At 38.6% G+C, this 17,455-nt stretch overlaps 1 protein-coding gene across 1 annotated transcript in view; it reads left to right on the forward strand.

The window, feature by feature from the left end:
- Positions 1 to 17,455, forward strand: part of PLCB1 (phospholipase C beta 1) — a 908,098-nt gene that overhangs the window by 772,901 nt on the left and 117,742 nt on the right. Inside the window, exons 26-27 of the mRNA XM_036749135.1 lie at positions 1,151 to 1,370; positions 4,764 to 4,944. Of these exons, the coding sequence (XP_036605030.1) occupies positions 1,151 to 1,370; positions 4,764 to 4,944 (401 nt within the window). The remainder of the gene's footprint in view (positions 1 to 1,150; positions 1,371 to 4,763; positions 4,945 to 17,455) is intronic.

The following is a 17,455-nucleotide window of genomic DNA, read 5'->3' on the forward strand; positions in this document are numbered from 1 at the left end:
TTAATATATTTATTTAAATACATTCAAAAATTAAAGTGAAATAAAATATAATAATGAAAATTTTAGAAGAGCACACATAAAAAATAATAAGTCAATTTAAACCCAAGAGAGCCAATATGTAAAGGTACCTACTTTTCCCTTCAACCTCTCTATAGAGAGAGACTTGGATAATGAAACCATGAAATGAAATGATAAACCATTAAAACAACCAACAAACAAATTTATGAGACAATTTTTCAGTTCAGGATCTCAGAACAAATTTTTTTGATCAAGAAACAACAGGATGAGCTTTAAAAGTGTCCCTAGCTTTGCAATTCTATGTATTCCTGTTAGTAATTTATGTGGGTTCAGAGGTGGTTTATAACCCTCATGCTTGTTTCCCCACTCACCCGCCCACATAAGCAGACATGTGGAAAGGCTGGAGCCACCTTCAATTCATTTGATTCAACAACCATATATTAGGCACTTCCTATGTGCCAGGGGCTATGTTAGGAGCCAGAGGTACTCAAGTGAAATAGTTCCTGCCTATTTTTTCCTGAGATCATATAATGTGTTCACAAATAAAAATATAAAATTATGGGAGAAAGTGACTCACAACCAAGCAGATCAGTAAAGGCTTGGTATATAACAAGTGGCACATGAATTTAGCCTTGAGGGGAACTAAAGAGTGGAAGAAATTAGAGGTAAGGAAGCAGTGCATTCTACCTACGGGGGAAAGCCTGAGCAGTTGTCTGTTTGGGGTAGTAACTTGGGGTGCTAATTTTCGTAATCTCAATCACTCTGGTATCAACCCATTATTCATTCTTTAATTAATTTTGTTTCCATATACAATGTTATTAATGTCACAAGAATGTCTGATTTATTCAAAAGCTGCATTTTAAAAAATAGTTTTCAATATTAAAAGCTAGAGCCACAAACATTAAGAGCAATAAACTGATGACAGGTCCACATGGTATCATTCAGAATGTTTTAACAGCAGCACTCCAGCTTATCCAAAGATTTTAATTCCTTGGATATATATTCTGCAAAATAGTATTGGTTCATCCTTCTCAGGATCCCCAAAAGAAGGAATTAGACCCATTAGTAAATTTGGGTTGAACGCTCCTAAAACACGTGTTCTTTTAGTTATCTGCTACTGTGCTTTTTGCAGATGTGGAAGCCCAGACAATTGAGGAGTTAAAGCAGCAGAAGTCTTTTGTTAAACTTCAGAAGAAACACTACAAAGAAATGAAAGACCTTGTGAAGAGACACCACAAGAAAACCACTGACCTCATCAAAGAGCACACCACAAAATACAATGAGATCCAAAATGATTACTTGCGAAGGAGGGCTGTCCTAGAAAAAAATGCAAAAAGGGACAGCAAGAAGAAGTAAGTTGAATGAATGCCCTTTCTTATTTTAACACCAAAAGTCTGGGACCAGTAACATGATATTTGAGTTTCTTGGAGGCTTTATTCTAAGAAAAGGCAATCTGGTAGAGTGAAAAGAGTTTTGAAGTCAGGGTCAGAGGGACTTATGTTGCAATCCCACATGTGTCCCCTAAGTACCTTTGTGACCTTGGTCAAGTCTCTTGAATTCTTCACTATTATTGGACTACATGCCCTTTGAGGTTCCCTTCTGCTCTAGATTTCTGATTGTGCTAGAAAATAATCTTCTCTCCCCCCCGCCCCATGCCCATCTCCCATCACCCTCAGTTTAGCCTCCTCTGGTGGGATGAGAGTCTCTAGTCAGAGGTATGAAGATCAAATAATGCACCCTATATGCATTAGGGCAGCTAGGTGGCACAGTGAATAGAGGACTGGGCCTGGCATTAAGAAGACTCATCTTCCTGAATTCAAATCTGGTCTCAGATGCTTACCATTTGTCTGACCCTGGACAAGTCACTTAAGCCTGTTAGCGTCAGTTTTCTCATCTGTAAAATGAGCTGGTGAAGGAAATTGCAAACCACTCCAGTATCTTTGCCAGGAAAACCCCAAATGGGGTTGCTAAGAGTCAGATGCAACTGAGACATCTAAACATTACTTTAAAGACCCTTAGCTACTGAAATCCTTGTGGCTGAATTTTTTTCTGAGAACAGCCAGCAAACACAGGAGACAAGTAAGACTGATTTAAACCAGTGAAGTGTCCCATGATAGGACAGTAACTTATAGTGGAAATTTTTTACATTCTCTTTCTATAACTCATTCAATATTTTTCATATCTTCGGGGTTACCAGGGAAAGGACGATTAATTTTCTATAAACCCCACTTAAGACTCTTCTACCTTGAATATAAGTGAGTTATCTTAGATACCAAAGGCAGGTAGGTGGTTCAGTGGATAGAGCTCTGGGCCTGGAGTCAAGAAGACTCATCTCCCTGAGTTCAAATCTGGCCTCAGACACTTACTAGCTCTGTGACTCTGAGCAAGTCACTTAACCCTGTTTGCCTCAGTTTTCTCATCTGTAAAATGAACTGGAGAAGGAAATGGCAAACCACTCCAGTGTCTCTACCAAGGAAACCCCAAATGGGGTCACAAAGAGTTGGACATGAGTGAAACAAATGAACAAAAACAACAACCTTAGATACCAAAAAACACAGATTATTTTATCTACTAATTTAAAGGTTTTTCTGCTAAATATCCATGTTTAGTCTTAAATTGCAAGCTCTAGATAAATTCACTAATGTAGTTTTCAGTTTTTGTGTAATTCTATTGCACTTTAATCACTCTTACAAGATACATAACGCAAAACTTATAATCTATGATATTGTGTATGGCCTGTTTCCATAAACAATATTCATTTTATCGAAATCATTCATTTCATTCAATGTTGAAAAGAAAAATGGAAATAAAAATCTAGTATCCTATTAATGAAAAATTGTTTCATTATGGCTCAAACACATTCCTTCCTTAAGGTTAGTTAATCTTCACATTTTTTTTCGGAAGTGAAATTTTATTTCAAGTCTTAAAAAAACCCACAGTTTAGGAAGTTAAATGTAGATTTTTTTTAAAGTAAAACTATCATTTTAGCCTCATTGTATTTTAGTATTGCATTTTATTTCCAGCTAGAGATCCTCCATGGATTACATTCTCCTTAGATCATTAGTCTAACTGTTGGCCTGTAGCTACAGAATATAAATTACTAGGGTTTTTTTTTTCCTTCAGTAGACTTCCTGAATGTTCCTTGTACTGAAAAAGAACAAATGAAAAGGCATGGCACAATCAAAGATTGTCAGTGATCTGAATAACTTTGTAGAGGCACATGTGGAATACATTGTGTACTAACTGAAGTTTCAATTTGGAGAAATTACTGTCAGACATATTAAAAATGCCCTAAAGGTCTTGGCTTACTTAGTTGACATTGAAAATTGAGGTGCTGTTTGCCTGTTGCTGAAGCTTCTGTGCTCTCCCTCAGTAAGTTTAATAATGAGGGAGCGACATCATTCTGAATCTTGTTATACCAGGTTTGAGGTGAAATGGGTCCCATGCTGTCACGCAAAGCCTGTAACATAACCAAGCTTTCATATGAAACATATGAAATGATCTACATGCTCCCATAAATTAAAAACAAATGTCCTGGGTTTAGTTCTGTCAACATTTCTCAATATCCATGAACGGTATAGATTTTTTTTTCCGGTCATTATCCATTAGCACTAGTGACAAAAGTAGTGATACAAAATTGTTGTTGCAGGTAAGTCTTCACCAGTGCTTTGGAGGACCAGGGGGGTAGAGGGAGGAAAGCCTCTTAACATCAGCTTCTCCTATGTCCTATTTCTGTTTAGTTCCAAGTTTTCTTCTCCTATTTGAAGAAAAGGCCTGCCCTAACAGGCTGCCTGGTGCCAGTTTATCCAAGTAAATGAACTGTCAACATTCCAGTTGGGTCACTGTGTTGAAAAGCATTGAAATACAATTCCAATGTGTCGGTCATCCTGGGCAGCTGTTTATTCTTCTCTCTTAGAGTGGCCCTAATTTAAAGTGGCAAAAGAAGTATCCTGTCAGCCTCTTCTCTACCCTGCTCTCTCCCTGTCTGTTATGTTTGTACAAAAAATACAAATGTCAGAAAAATGACTCCTCAATTCCAACCAAAACCAACACTCAGGGATCGTTTGTTTGCATTCTTTAAAACGTTCTGCAAAATCTATCAACCTCCCTATTTAATCAACTTCATCTCTTCACTTGCACCTAAGTGTCTTGACAAGGGTAACATTTTTGGCAGTGAGATCTGGAAGATCAGAGTTCAAGTTCTGACAGCCTTCAAAGTAAGTCATTTTCTGGATGTCTCAGACAGCACTCTGGAATTTGTCTACTATGTCATAGATGGGTGTAAGAATTCCCCTACTGATGAATTCATAGATCCTCCATGTATTTTTATACTATTTTAGTACAGATACAAATAGAAGAATCTGGTACAGCAGGGAAGGGGAAAGTAGCATAATGATAATAATAGTAATAATAGCTAACCTTTATATAGTACTTACTATGTGCCAGGCGCTGTGCTAAGCCCTTAATGATCATCATCTCATTTGATGCTCACAGCAACCCTGGAAGGCAGGTGCCATTATTATCCATGCTTTACGGAGTAGGAAACTGAGGCAAAGAGAGGTTAAGTGACTTGCTTAGGTCCCACAAAAAATACGGCTGAGACTGAATTTGAACTCCCTTCTTCCTGACTCCAGGGCCTGTGCTCTATCCACTGCACCACCTAGCTTTATAGTAAGCCCTTAGTAAATGCTTGGTGACTGACTGACTGAATTTTCCAAGTGACCCTCAAGGGCTTGTTTTTGCAGATCTGAACCCAGCAGCCCCGATCACGGTTCCTCAACGATGGAACAGGACCTTGCAGCCCTGGATGCAGAAATGACACAGAAACTGGTAGAATTAAAGGACAAGCAACAGCAGCAGCTACTGAATCTGCGGCAGGAACAGTATTATAGTGAAAAATACCAGAAACGGGAACATATCAAGTTGGTAAGTAAGTCAGGGAAGCACAAGATAATTTCAGAGCAGCACTTAAAACTGGCCACTGCCTTGAGATCCTTCATTATTGGGGTTAAAAATCTTCCCTTGCCTACATTTCTTAGGATCACAAAATTTATTCATTCATTTCATTAGATATGTGTTAAATGCATATTATGTATTATGTATGTAATTAAATATATATTATATATGTAACTAAATACATATTATATGTGTAACTAAATACATATTATGTACGTAGTTAAATACATATTATGTGTTATTAAATACATATTCTTAAAACACTACATATCCTAGGAATTAAAATCAAATATGGATATTCTTGTATGTGTGTGCTTCTAGAAATGTGATTGTTTTTTAGGAAGAAAGTGAGGAGAAGGAAATATTCTCTTCTAATGCAGATCAGCACTTTCTCTGAAATTTTTATTCTTAGAGAGCAGCCTGGGGCCCTGAAAGGCTAATTGACCTGCCCAGGGTTACACAGGCAGATTATGTCAGAGGTGGGAATGATCCCAAGTCTAACTGGCTTCAAGACCAGCTCTGTATCCACAACATAGGGATGAATCTCATGTGAGGATATGACATAGACACAAATAGCTATAATATAAGGCTGAGTGTGGTAGAGGCAAAAGGAAGAATCCAACAAAATATCCCAGGAAAATTGGAGGAAGAAGAGATCACTTTCCCCTGAAGATGCCAGGGAAGAGGCAGCACCTGACTTGGGCCTTGAAGCCAGTATTTGAGGAGGAAAAAATGGGAAGGGAATGAGTTCTAAGCACCACATGTAGGCTAATACAGGTCTTTGTCAAAAGTGAAGCCATTTACACATAGTGATTTCAAAGTGATATCAGATGACTATACATTTGTTACAAGAGTTTTCCTTTTCTTTTCAATGGGTAAGGGGATTGGGGAGGGAGAGAAAATAGATTTTTGTTCATTAAAAAAATAAAATTAAATATTAAAAAGTGCAAAGTGATGCTAGAACTTGAGCCTGGAGAAGAGACGGATGAAAGAAGCATGCTTGTGTGTCTTGAAATATTGGAAGGGCTATCCTATCAAAGAGGGATTAACCTTAATAAACCTACATCCAAAGGAAGAACTAAGACTAGTATGTGGAAATCACATGTTTTAGTCAAACAACTTGATTCAATTCAGCAAACATTTTTTAAGCACCCATTATGTCCAAGGCAGGCCTCAAAGCGAGGAAGATATGGCTTTCACAGAAATGAACACCCTTGAGCAAATGGCTCCCTGGCTCTCACTCACACTAACTGCTGCACCTCTGAAAGCCTCCTCTCTCCCAAACTGCAACTCCTACCGTATCTCTCCCAGCTCTGACCAACTTCCTGTCAGCTCTGCTCCACCTTTCCTGTTTCACCCATTCAGCAAGCTCCTCCCACTACAGGCTTCATGAGACTCAAACTCATGTGACTCAGGCTTCCATGTGACTTAGGCAGGTCACATGGGCCTATTAGTGGATGGGAAAGGTCTTCCCATTTACATTACCATTACAGTATTACAACAAAGACCTGACAGTGATTATAAGCATGTCATCGGCTAATGTATTTCTTTTTAAATAACACAATTTAAAACCTAAAATAGTTAGCCTAGTTTAATGTTTTTGCATTAGCTCTCCATTTTTAGTTAATCCCTATTGGCAGATGAGCAAAAAAGTTTTTTTTCACTGAAAAACAAAGCTGTGCTGATTGGTATAGGAACCCCAAAGTCACATATTGTAATAGGAGGGCAGAGTTTATAATCTCAAAGAGGATCATAAACATGTCTGAAAGGTTCGGAACCGCCGGATATAAGAAACTCTCAAAGTAGAAGGTAGAAGAATCAAAACATATATTTAGGCTCCACAGTAACCAACCCATGAACCAGCAACCCCATTTTGATATATTGATCAAAAGCTTCCAGGCCCAATAAGTACACCTTACAAGAGTAACCAGGAGGCTACAGAGAAGCATGATTGCGTAAAGCAAAATCATGCTTCCCCCTCTATGGTAAAAAGATTACCCACTGGCCTGAAGTCTTTGTTCAGCTTCCTCCCATAGGTCAGCTCTGCTACTGGCAGCTCCTGCTTCAGCTGTGGCTGTGACTGTGGCAGCCTCTGGCTCCAACGGGAGCTGCTTTTAACCATCCAGCTTCTGCGGGGGTGTAAGGTACGCCGGGGAAAGCACAGGTTCTTTCAATCTGCTTAAGCAAGGTGAAGGGGTTGACCGGGAAAGCACAGGTTCTTTCCATCAGCTTAAGCAAGGGAAGCAAGGTGAAGGGGCCGACAAGCTTACTCCAGTCCAAGATACAAACAGCATTCAGTTCAGGGGAAAAAGCCAAACTAGTCAAGGGCACTTGTTGACTAAGTGCTAAGGAGCCCATTTTTGGTTGCCAATACACATATACTGGTGGGAGCGGTATGTCAGCTGGGGATTGATTTTGCTTTTGCTGGCTCAGTAAATCTCAACCCCTTTGCATTACATTGCTGGTTCTTTCTCCCTATATTTTTTCTCCTTACTCCCGGAACCAAGTCTGGTGGGTTTCACAACAGCAAGTTAGCCATTGACTATTAGTCGTTTGAAAGCCTACCAGTAGATGGATGATGAGGTTAATGTTATAATACACTCAGTCACCATTTTTTCTCTCTCATTCTCCATATTTTTCTCTTTCAAAACAACTTAGTGTGAAGTATGTTTTGCTTGAATGTATCCATGCCCAGCTGGGAAGCACACATTCATCACATGCAGTATATTATAATCTATGTCCCCTTCCATCTCAGTTTGCAATGACTGAAATCAGAAAATCCACTAATAAAGCTGCTAAATAGGCAATCTCTTATCTGAATCATTTCTAAAAACTGATTATGCAAATCTCAAACTAAATTTTCTTGCCTATTATAAGAGCAAAATGGGTACAATTCTTCCAGACATTTCTACTGCAATGGCACAAACTTCGTTTTGATGATGAAATTAAAATGTAAAAAATGCATCTCCTTCAAATTCTGACAGTAACATAATCAGTTTACTCAATTTCTGTAGCCAAAGATTTTTTCGCCCTCTGCTTATATATTTCTTTGTGAATGAATTTAGGACTTCTTAGCCATATAACTTTTTTTAGAAATCAAACTGAGCTTTTTCAAGTGCATGATATGATTGTTCAGCACCTGATTTTCAAATGGCAAAATCTAGCTATATTTTGAAAGCCCTATTTAGAAGACTATTATTCTTAAGCATGATGCTTAGAATTCTGGTAGCTATCACCAGGTGAATGCATATCTGTTAATGGGTGAATATAGGATCTCCTCACACACACACACACATACACACATATATATCAAATAATCCTTTTTCTATGAACATAAAACTCATAACAGCACAGTTTAATTAAGGATCACTATTCTTGTTTACTCAGACAAAATGATTTGATGAAATACAAATATCTGGGTACAAATGAAGTACTTGCTCTCACTAAATCCAACTGTTTATCAATCACCACTTAACTTTATCTTTCCTTTTCTAATCTCAGAAAAACCTTCAAGTTCTCTCACTTTTATTGCATCTAAAAGTCCTAGATCTTGACCCCTAAAAGGCTATTAGCAGGTTAAGGAAAGATAGCCCTTACAGGTTCTTTCTCCAAGCTTAGCTAGCAGGCATTGATGCCAAGACTTCCCTGAACCATTGCTCAGTTCTTAAACCTTCCATGGAAAATAGCCTGTCTTAGATTCAGGGGAAACCTCAAACTTACCTTTTCTCCACTCCTTCATTCCTACAAGTTTCCTCTTTCAAGTCAGAAACAAAATGATGAAGAAAAACAAAAACAGTCATGTTGCTTTTCTCTTATATGTTAAAGTTTAACACCAAGAAGACTTCTTAGCTGTCAGGGGAAAATTACTTAGCAACCAACTTAACTCATTAGATTTCATCCATACTTAAGTAGCATTGTCTCATTTGCCTTGAATTTTAAAAAAATATAAACAAAAAAAATCTTCTTAACTGTTCATTAAAAAGACAAAACTATTTTTTTTCCTCCTTTGAGAATTTTAGAGCAGAGTTTCAGTTCATGAAATGAGATGTCCAGGAGGACAGCATTGCAGGTTTGGTGGGAAAAGCACAGTGGATTTGGTATCAAAAGATGTGGGTTCTAATCTAGTTCTGCAATTTACTTACTATTTGTTTAACCTTGGTCAAATCATAGACCTCTTTGGGGCTCAGTTTCCTCACCTGTAAAATGGAAGGATAGAACTAACATGACTTCTAGGGTCACTTCCAGGCCCAAATCTGTAGGGCTCAATTTTGTACAGAAATAAGTAGTCAAATATTAATTCCATACGTTTCCTCCATGCAAAAAAAATTGCATTTAGGAATGGGAAGTAATATGGGTAAGGAGAATGCTGGCTGAAGAATTTAGAAACAATGAGAAAAAAACAGTAGTCAACACATGAGGATGGGGTTCAATAACTGGAGAGAATAGATGAGTGCTCATGTTGTGAAAGATCAGAGGGATCATAGTCAAGTACTCTGGATTCAGCAGACAGAAACAGGAGCTGGCTCAAGCGCTAAGCATCAGAATGACCCAAAGTTTTTAAGAAGGCCAAGGAAAGACCAGATCACAGCATTACATATCTAGACCTCCTAGGGACTTCAGAGAGCATGTACTCTAACTGAGGCCTCAAGAAATTAAGTCACTTACCCAAAGCCACAAAAATAATAAATGTCAGAGGTGGGATTTGAATTCAGGTCATCTGACCCCAGGGCCTCTGCTCTTTCCCCAATGCCACCACACTATCCTATCAAGCTAAATGTATTCCTGGAAGTTTGCTCCAGGAAGTTTGCCTGTGCCAGGCCCCAAAGAAATGGCTCTCGCTCTTTTATGTTCACAGTTAATTTGAGGCTTGTCGCCTAATAGGAAAACTTTGTGAGGCTGCTGTGACTCTTTCATTAGCAAAACTGTCTCTAACAACTCTGCCACTACAAGCCTTGGGGCAGCCTCAGTATGGTTAGTGAGACGTCTCAAGTTGGTGAGATAGGAACAGCAAGAGCATGGCATTACTATGCCTGGCCCAGGACAAAGCAAGTTTTCAGCCAGAACTGTGTGTGGCGAGACCATTTGCAATAAGTGTCATCTATCTTTCTACAATAACACTTGCAGGTAAAGTCGGTAAATGGAGTGCTAGACCTAGATTCAGGAAGACCCAAGTTCAAATCCAACCTTAGATACTTTCTATTCTGCAAAGCGGAGATAATGATAGCACCTAGCTCCCAGGGTTAATATTTGTAAAGTGCTTTTCCAACCTTAAAGCCTTACATACATGCTCGATGGTATTGCTAATATTATTATTATTACAACACTTCCCTACTATTTGAGATGCTTCCTCTGTTTCTGACTCAGTGCTAAGGGTATTCTAATGAAGTTTTTTTTTTCCTCTCTGCCTTGACTGCAGTATTTGAAGCCCATGCCTTTCTTTTCTGTACAGAAGTTTGCCTCAGCTTCCAAAGACATGTGGGATGTAAATGAAAAAAAGTCATTTAATATATTTCTTCAAGTCCAGGGGGAGCAAAAGCAATGCCCTGAATCTCACAGATAGTAAACATTTTTTTTTTAAAAAACCTAAGAAAGCATTTTCATGCAAATCCAAAATGTTCAGAATATTTGTCACCCAATAGGCAACCAAATCATGAATAACATATGAGAATGTGTCTCTGAACAGGACACCTAACCCAACACCAAATGAGAAAAGCAAATGTGATTAACACAGGATACAAACAGGTGGGGAGGGGTGGGGGGAGAAATGCTTGGTGACTAGACAAATTACAAAAATATTTTAGCTTCCAAACTTGTGTAGTCCATCAGACAAAGCCTTATTTGATTTAAAGCTCATGCATTTTCAAATACAATGATCCACAAGTCAATGATCAAGAGAGAAACTGCCATATGATTTGATAATTTTCCACAATCAGTAGTTTATAGCTTACCTTGCAAAACTATGATGTAAAACAGACCTCAGATTTCACAAGAGATATGTTTTAATAATTTTGTTCATACTCATCATAAAAAGGGCAATTTGATGCAATGGTAGAGTAGAAAACGAGTCATAATTCAGTAGAAAGAGCACAGGCTTTGGAGTCAAGAGAATTGGACTTCAAATCCTCCTTCTATCTAGCACACACAAGTGTGTGACCTTAGGCAATTCACTTAATCTCTAAGTCCCAGTTTCCTCATTCATAAAATGAAAGAATTGGACTAAAGGGTTTCTGAGATCTTTTCTAGCTCTGTATCTATGATCTCACGATTCTTAAAGCCGTAGGAAAGGCAGGATGGTATAGGGAAAAGACACTGGACTTGACTAGACATCATTACAACTAGGTTCAACTCAGCTCTGCTACTTACTAGCTTTGTAAGCCTCAGTTTATTCATCTTCAAAATGGGAATAGCAATGCTTGTTGTACTTATCTAAGGAGGTGATTGTGATGAAAGTACTCTATGAAATTTAAAATATATAAAATTTTAAGCACTATAGAGATGTGGACTAATTTTTTTTGCCATTACTCTAGATATTAATCCATCAATCTCACCAGAAGCCCTTATGCAATTAACCTTAAAATTCCCTAATTTGAAAAGGTAATAAGTACAGTGTATCTTCATTACCCGGATCTTTATCATAACCTTCATGTTTTATCTCTTGACAAATATCACAGGCTAGCTTCCTGCTGCTATGAAGGGCATTTTTGAGCTCATTCTCTCTCTCCACCACAAGTTTATGTATAATGTGATGGAAGAAGATCATGTGAAAAGTCAAGAGCTTACAAAAACATGTGCACAGATGAGTAAATAAAACCTATATGAAAAGCAAACTCAAAAGAATTCTGTGAGGGACGAGCACTGGCAGCCCAGGCGAAAGGAAAGAACTCCTTGTAGGAAGTTCAAAGTTCCCATGCTGCATTTTAAATGAAGTTAAAACTTTAGAGGCAGCTGGATGGTTCATTGGGAGTAGATAGAGCACTGAGCCTGGAGTGAGAGAAAGGAGTTCAAATCCACCCTCAAACACTAATCCTAGCTGTGTGACCCTGCGGAAATCACCTAACCTCTTCTAGCTTCAGCTTCGTCTTCTGTGATACGGGGATCATGACAGCACCTCCCTTACAGAGGGGCTGTGAGGATCAAATGATATAATCTTATATAAAACACTTCGCAAATCTTTAAGATCTAAATAAATGGAAACTATCATTACTAGGTGGTGAAGAGGGAGAGCGTTCCAGGGTGGGGATCGTCTATGTAGTAGATGGAATATCATGTAAGGGGAATATGCAATAGTAATTTTCATCATTATTATTAATAGCTAGCATTTATATAGTGCTTATTATGGGCTAGGCACTGTGTTAAGGGCTCTACAACTATAATATTTTGATCCTAACAACAACAATAATGTTGTTTTTGTTCAGTCACTTCAATCATGTTCAATTCTTCATGACCCCATTTGGGGTTTTCTTGGCAAAGATACTGGAGTGGTTTGCCATCTCCTTCTCTAGCTCATTTTACACAAGAACTGAGGCATGCAGGGTTAAGTGACTTACCCAGGGTCACACAGCTAGTAAGTGTCTGAGGCCAGATTTGAATTCAATGAGATGAGTCTTTCTGACTCCAGGCTCAGCACTCTCTCCACTGCACTACCTAGCTACATAATAATAAAACAATATATAAACAATAAACAGTAATAAAACACGTATATAGTACAAACTATGTGCCCGGCTCTTTGCTAAGAAGTTATGATTATTATTATTAGTATTATAGTGACCATAGTACTTTAAGGTTTATAAAGTGCTTCACATATATATTCATTTGATCTCTACAACAAGCCTGGACATAAACACTTTTATTATCTCCATTTTATAGATGAGGGAATGAGGGTTGAGGGAAGTTAGTGACTTGCCCAGGGTCACACAGCTTGTGTCTGAGGCAAGATTCAAACCCAGTTCTTCTTGACATTGGCTATGCCACCCAAGTAATGTTAGTAACATTAATCTCAAGAAATTCCCCTAGTTCCCATACGTGCTTTACTTCACTCCCACCCCAAGCTTTCATTACTGCCTCTAGTAAAGAGCCTGCCCTGGGGTTTGTTCTTCAGAGAAGTGACTGCTTCCAAGCTTTTCTTCACTCCCTTCACCTCTCAGTGGACCTCCTCAACAATCACCTCTCTGGGGATGTACCCTTCCCCCACCCAACTCTTAAGTTCTATAACAATCATGAATTATGATTAAACCAACTCAGTCATAGTTCCTGGATGGGGTGTTTAAGTCTCTCCTGTCTCCACTCCCTGTAACTCTCTGGACCAAAGTGTCCTGTCCTGGCCATCACTCTCCTGTGTCTGCAGTTATCCCATTAGAGTGTAAACTCTTACAAGGCGAGGACTGTTGGTAGTTTCGTTAGCTTACTGTTGTTCTTCAGTCATTTCAGTCTCTTCGTGTGACCTCATTTGGGATTTTCTTGGCAGAGATACTGGAGTGGTTTGCCATTTTCTTCTCCAGCTCGTTTTACAGATAAGAAAATTGAGGCAAACTGGATTAAGTGACTTGGTCAAGGTCACACAACTAGTAAGTATCTGAGGCTAGATTTGAACTCAGGTTTTCCTGACTCCGGGCTTAGCACTATGTCCATTGCACCACCTAGCTGTCACTAGTTTCCTAATGCTTAACAAATGAGTTTTCATTCAGTTATTGTCCTACCTTTCTTACTAGAACTAACTCCAGAGCATTTTGCTTGCTTGCTTTTAGAAAGGAGTACAAAAACTACACGGACTTCTATCAAGACTTCCTCTGTGATGCTGGAGTCATAAATTTTCCAGAAAGGGGACTTGAGTCCTAGTTCTGGTTCTGACATTAATTAGCTGTGTAACACTGAGCTCTTCCTGTCAACTCTGAGACCTCTTAAAATGAGAGTTTGGACTAGATGATCTCTAAGGTCCCTATTTTTCTTTGTTTTTTTTGACAGTTTTTTATTTTATTTTACCAGAACACGAAGTAGAGAAAAGAAACAAAAACATATCATAAACTTAAATATTGAAACTTAAATATAAAGTAAGAAAGAAAAAAAAAGCATGTCATGTGCTTAGCAGAACATAGGAGAGGATTCAAAATATGTAACAATAAATTTTCATTTCAAGAAAGCCTGTATGATAAAAAATACACCTTCTGTTGAGAATTGTCCATCTTTGCTTCCTTGTGTTTTCTTTTGTTCTCTGCTGTGTGCTTTTTAACTTTGTTATTTTTACCCTCTCCCCTCCCCCCAGAAGCCTACAGTATAATTTAGATGTTTCTTGATATTTACATACACATACAGATACATATATACACTTATACATAAATACATACGTATATAGACATATACTTTCCCAAACATATTCTACTCCTGTTCTTTGTGTTTTTTATATATTTGTACATATCTTTTGTTTCCTATCCCTCCTGCTTCCTCTATTTTACTTCTCCCCACTACATCACCTTCCTATTACTTGCCTACCTCCCCTCCTCCACCAACCACTCTGCCCTCCTATTACTTGCCTTCCCCCCTCTGAGGATCCCTCCCCATCCTCCCATTCCCATTGATCTGAACTCCCTTTACCTATTCCCTCATTCTCCCCTCTAAAAATCCCTCCCTTGTCCTAATCCTTCCCTTGTCTTCTCCCCCCTGCACTATACCCCTACCATTTTATTTCTTCTAAATTTAGAAGACTTTTATACTCTTCTAAATATATATATATATATTTTCCCCGTTAAACCCATTCCCGATAAAGTAGGTTACCAGAACTGCCAGTCCTCCTCCCCCATCTAAGTCCTCTGTATCATTTCTTCTTCTTGCACCTCTTTTATATAAAATAGTTAATGTTTTTAGCTGTTTCTAAATGGTTTTACTTTTTAAATTCATATCATAGTCAGGTTTATCCCTCTTTCTTATGATCTTGACAATTATTAATAAGAATGTTAGACATACATTTTACATTTTGTGTTATATAAAAGGTAAACAGTCTGTTCCTATGAATCCCTCATAGTCAGTCTTTGGTATGTACCTTATGTTTCTCTTGGTTCTTGTATGTCGAATCTTCTATGAAGCTGGGGATTCTTTTTAACAAAGTCTTGAAAGTCTGAGAGTTTGTCAAATGTCCTTTTGTTTCCCTCAAGATAATATTGAAATTTGAAGGGTATGATATTTTCAGCCAAAGTCCCAAATCTTTTGCTCTTCAATATATTGTGTTCCAAGACCTGCAGTCCTTTAATGTCTCTGCTGCTAGGTCTTGTGTAATTCTAACTGTGGCACCATCATATTTAATTTGTTTTAATCTTGATACTTTTAATATTTTATCCTTGATCTGGGGATTTCAGAATTTGACTATGATATTCCTATGAGTTTTCCTCATAGGATCTCTTTTAAGTGGTGTGCAATGGATTTTTTCTATTTCTACTTCCCTGCCTTGTTCTAATGCTTCAGGACAATTTTCTTTAATTATTTCTTGTATTATTGTATCAAGATTCTTTTTTTGATCATAACCTTCAGTTAGACTGATTATTTTTATATTTTCTCTTCTTGATCTATTCTCCAAACCTGTTGTTTTTCTCATAAGATGCTTCACTTTCTCTTCTATTTTTTCATTATTCATGTTTTGTTTAGTTATTTCTTGATCTCTTATAATTTCACTGGCTTCACTTTGCCTAATTCTAATTTTCAAGGTGTCATTTTCCTACTTGAGATTCTGGATCTCCTTTTCTAATTGGTTGACCTTCCTTTCATAACTTTCTTGTTTTTCTTGGAATTTTTTTTTAGCTTTTCCTTCATCTCTGTCATTTGATTTTTAAAGTCTTTTTAAAGATCTTCTATAAATTCTTTTTGGGCAAGTGACCATTTGACATTGCTCTTTGGGGGTTTCCTTACTTCAATATCCTCCTCTGAAGATGAACCTCGGTCATCTCTGTTCCTCTAATAGGTTTCTATGGTTGGATTCTTTCTCCTTTGCCTGTGCATTTTTTGTGGCAATATCTTGATTTTTGTAATCACCTCTAGCCCTGGGATATGGGAAAAGGTGCTTCTTGCCCCAGATCTTCAGTTCTCCCCTCTAGCCTGGAACCAAAACCAAACCTCCAAACTCCTATAAGTGCCCACAGCCAGGGGCTTTCTGCCCTACTGCTTATGCACTCACTAGGTGTGTGCTGGTTCCTTCTCGCCCCCACTGCTCTTCGGAGCACAGCTGGGTCTGGCATTCCTCGTCAGCAGAGGTTCCCGCAATCTTCCCGGGCTCAGATGCATGACTCCCTTCACTATCCCTGGGTGAAAAGTTCCAGTGGCTGGGGCTGAGACAGCCTCTCAAACCAACTAACCCTGGGGCTTGCCGCTAGTTATTTTAGTGGCTTGCCACTTGTTGTTGAAACGGAACCTAGCCTGGAGGTGTTTACTCCTCACAGGGACCAAACCTGGTCCTGGGGTTTTTCTTTAGATCTTCTCAAACTGTCTGAGGAAGATCCCGGTTGTGCCCCTATTTTTCTTGTCTCCACCCACACTTTCTTTGCCCCAAGGTGCTATTTTAACTCTTTTGTGGGGGGGAATCTTGAGAGCTTGGAATTTTCTGACTTACTCCACCATCTTCCCAGAATCCTCTCTCAAAGGTCCCTATTAGCGTTAAAGATCTGTGATCTATTGTAGTAACAATCTTGCTAGCAGCTGCTATAGGGGTGTAAGATCCACCAACAACCAGCACCCAGAAAACTGCCAACACTGGTTCTTTGATCTGCTTTACTAAGAAAAGTAACTTTAAGGGGTTAACAATCTCGGTTTAATCAAACATACAAATATCATTCACAGTTCAGGGGGAAAAGATGAACCCCCTGAATTTCAAGGCAAATACAAACAGAAATTACAAACATTGACAGACAAACTTTCTCTGATTCAAATCACAATACATAGTTACCAGTGCCAACTTCTGGGTTGCAAAGCTGGGGGGCAGTTTGCAGCTGGCCCAGAGTCTCAACGCTCCTTCCATAAGTGTGCCCCAAAAGTCAAATGCCAAGCTGTCCTCAATTATATCCTGTTCAGAGCCCTGAGAGCTCTGACCTCACCCAGGCTGGGTATGGGATAGTTACCCATCCCCAGTATCATATCATATACAAATCAATGACTCCCATTGTCTCTGTGCTGAGAAATAACCAAGACAAAAAGATCCCACTTTATCTGCCCCATTCAAACAAAAGCCAAAATCATTAAAGGCACTGAAGAAAAGAAAAGCAAAAAGTCCCACCTTAATTACTATTACATCTATCTATGCACTCTAGAACCACAGAATCTAGAATGCAGTGGTGATCCTTTCCATCCACAGATGGAACTTCTCTGGGACTCAGTTTTCTCATCTGCAGAATGGGGAGGTTGAACTAAGTGACTCAGAAGGGCCCTTTTGTTTTGTTTTTACATTGGTTATTACTGGTTTATTTGTAACTGAAACATGGATGGAACTTTGAGTTAAAAAATAATG

Source organism: Trichosurus vulpecula, chromosome 3 (genome assembly GCF_011100635.1).
Source record: "Trichosurus vulpecula isolate mTriVul1 chromosome 3, mTriVul1.pri, whole genome shotgun sequence".
Lineage (NCBI taxonomy): Eukaryota > Metazoa > Chordata > Mammalia > Diprotodontia > Phalangeridae > Trichosurus > Trichosurus vulpecula.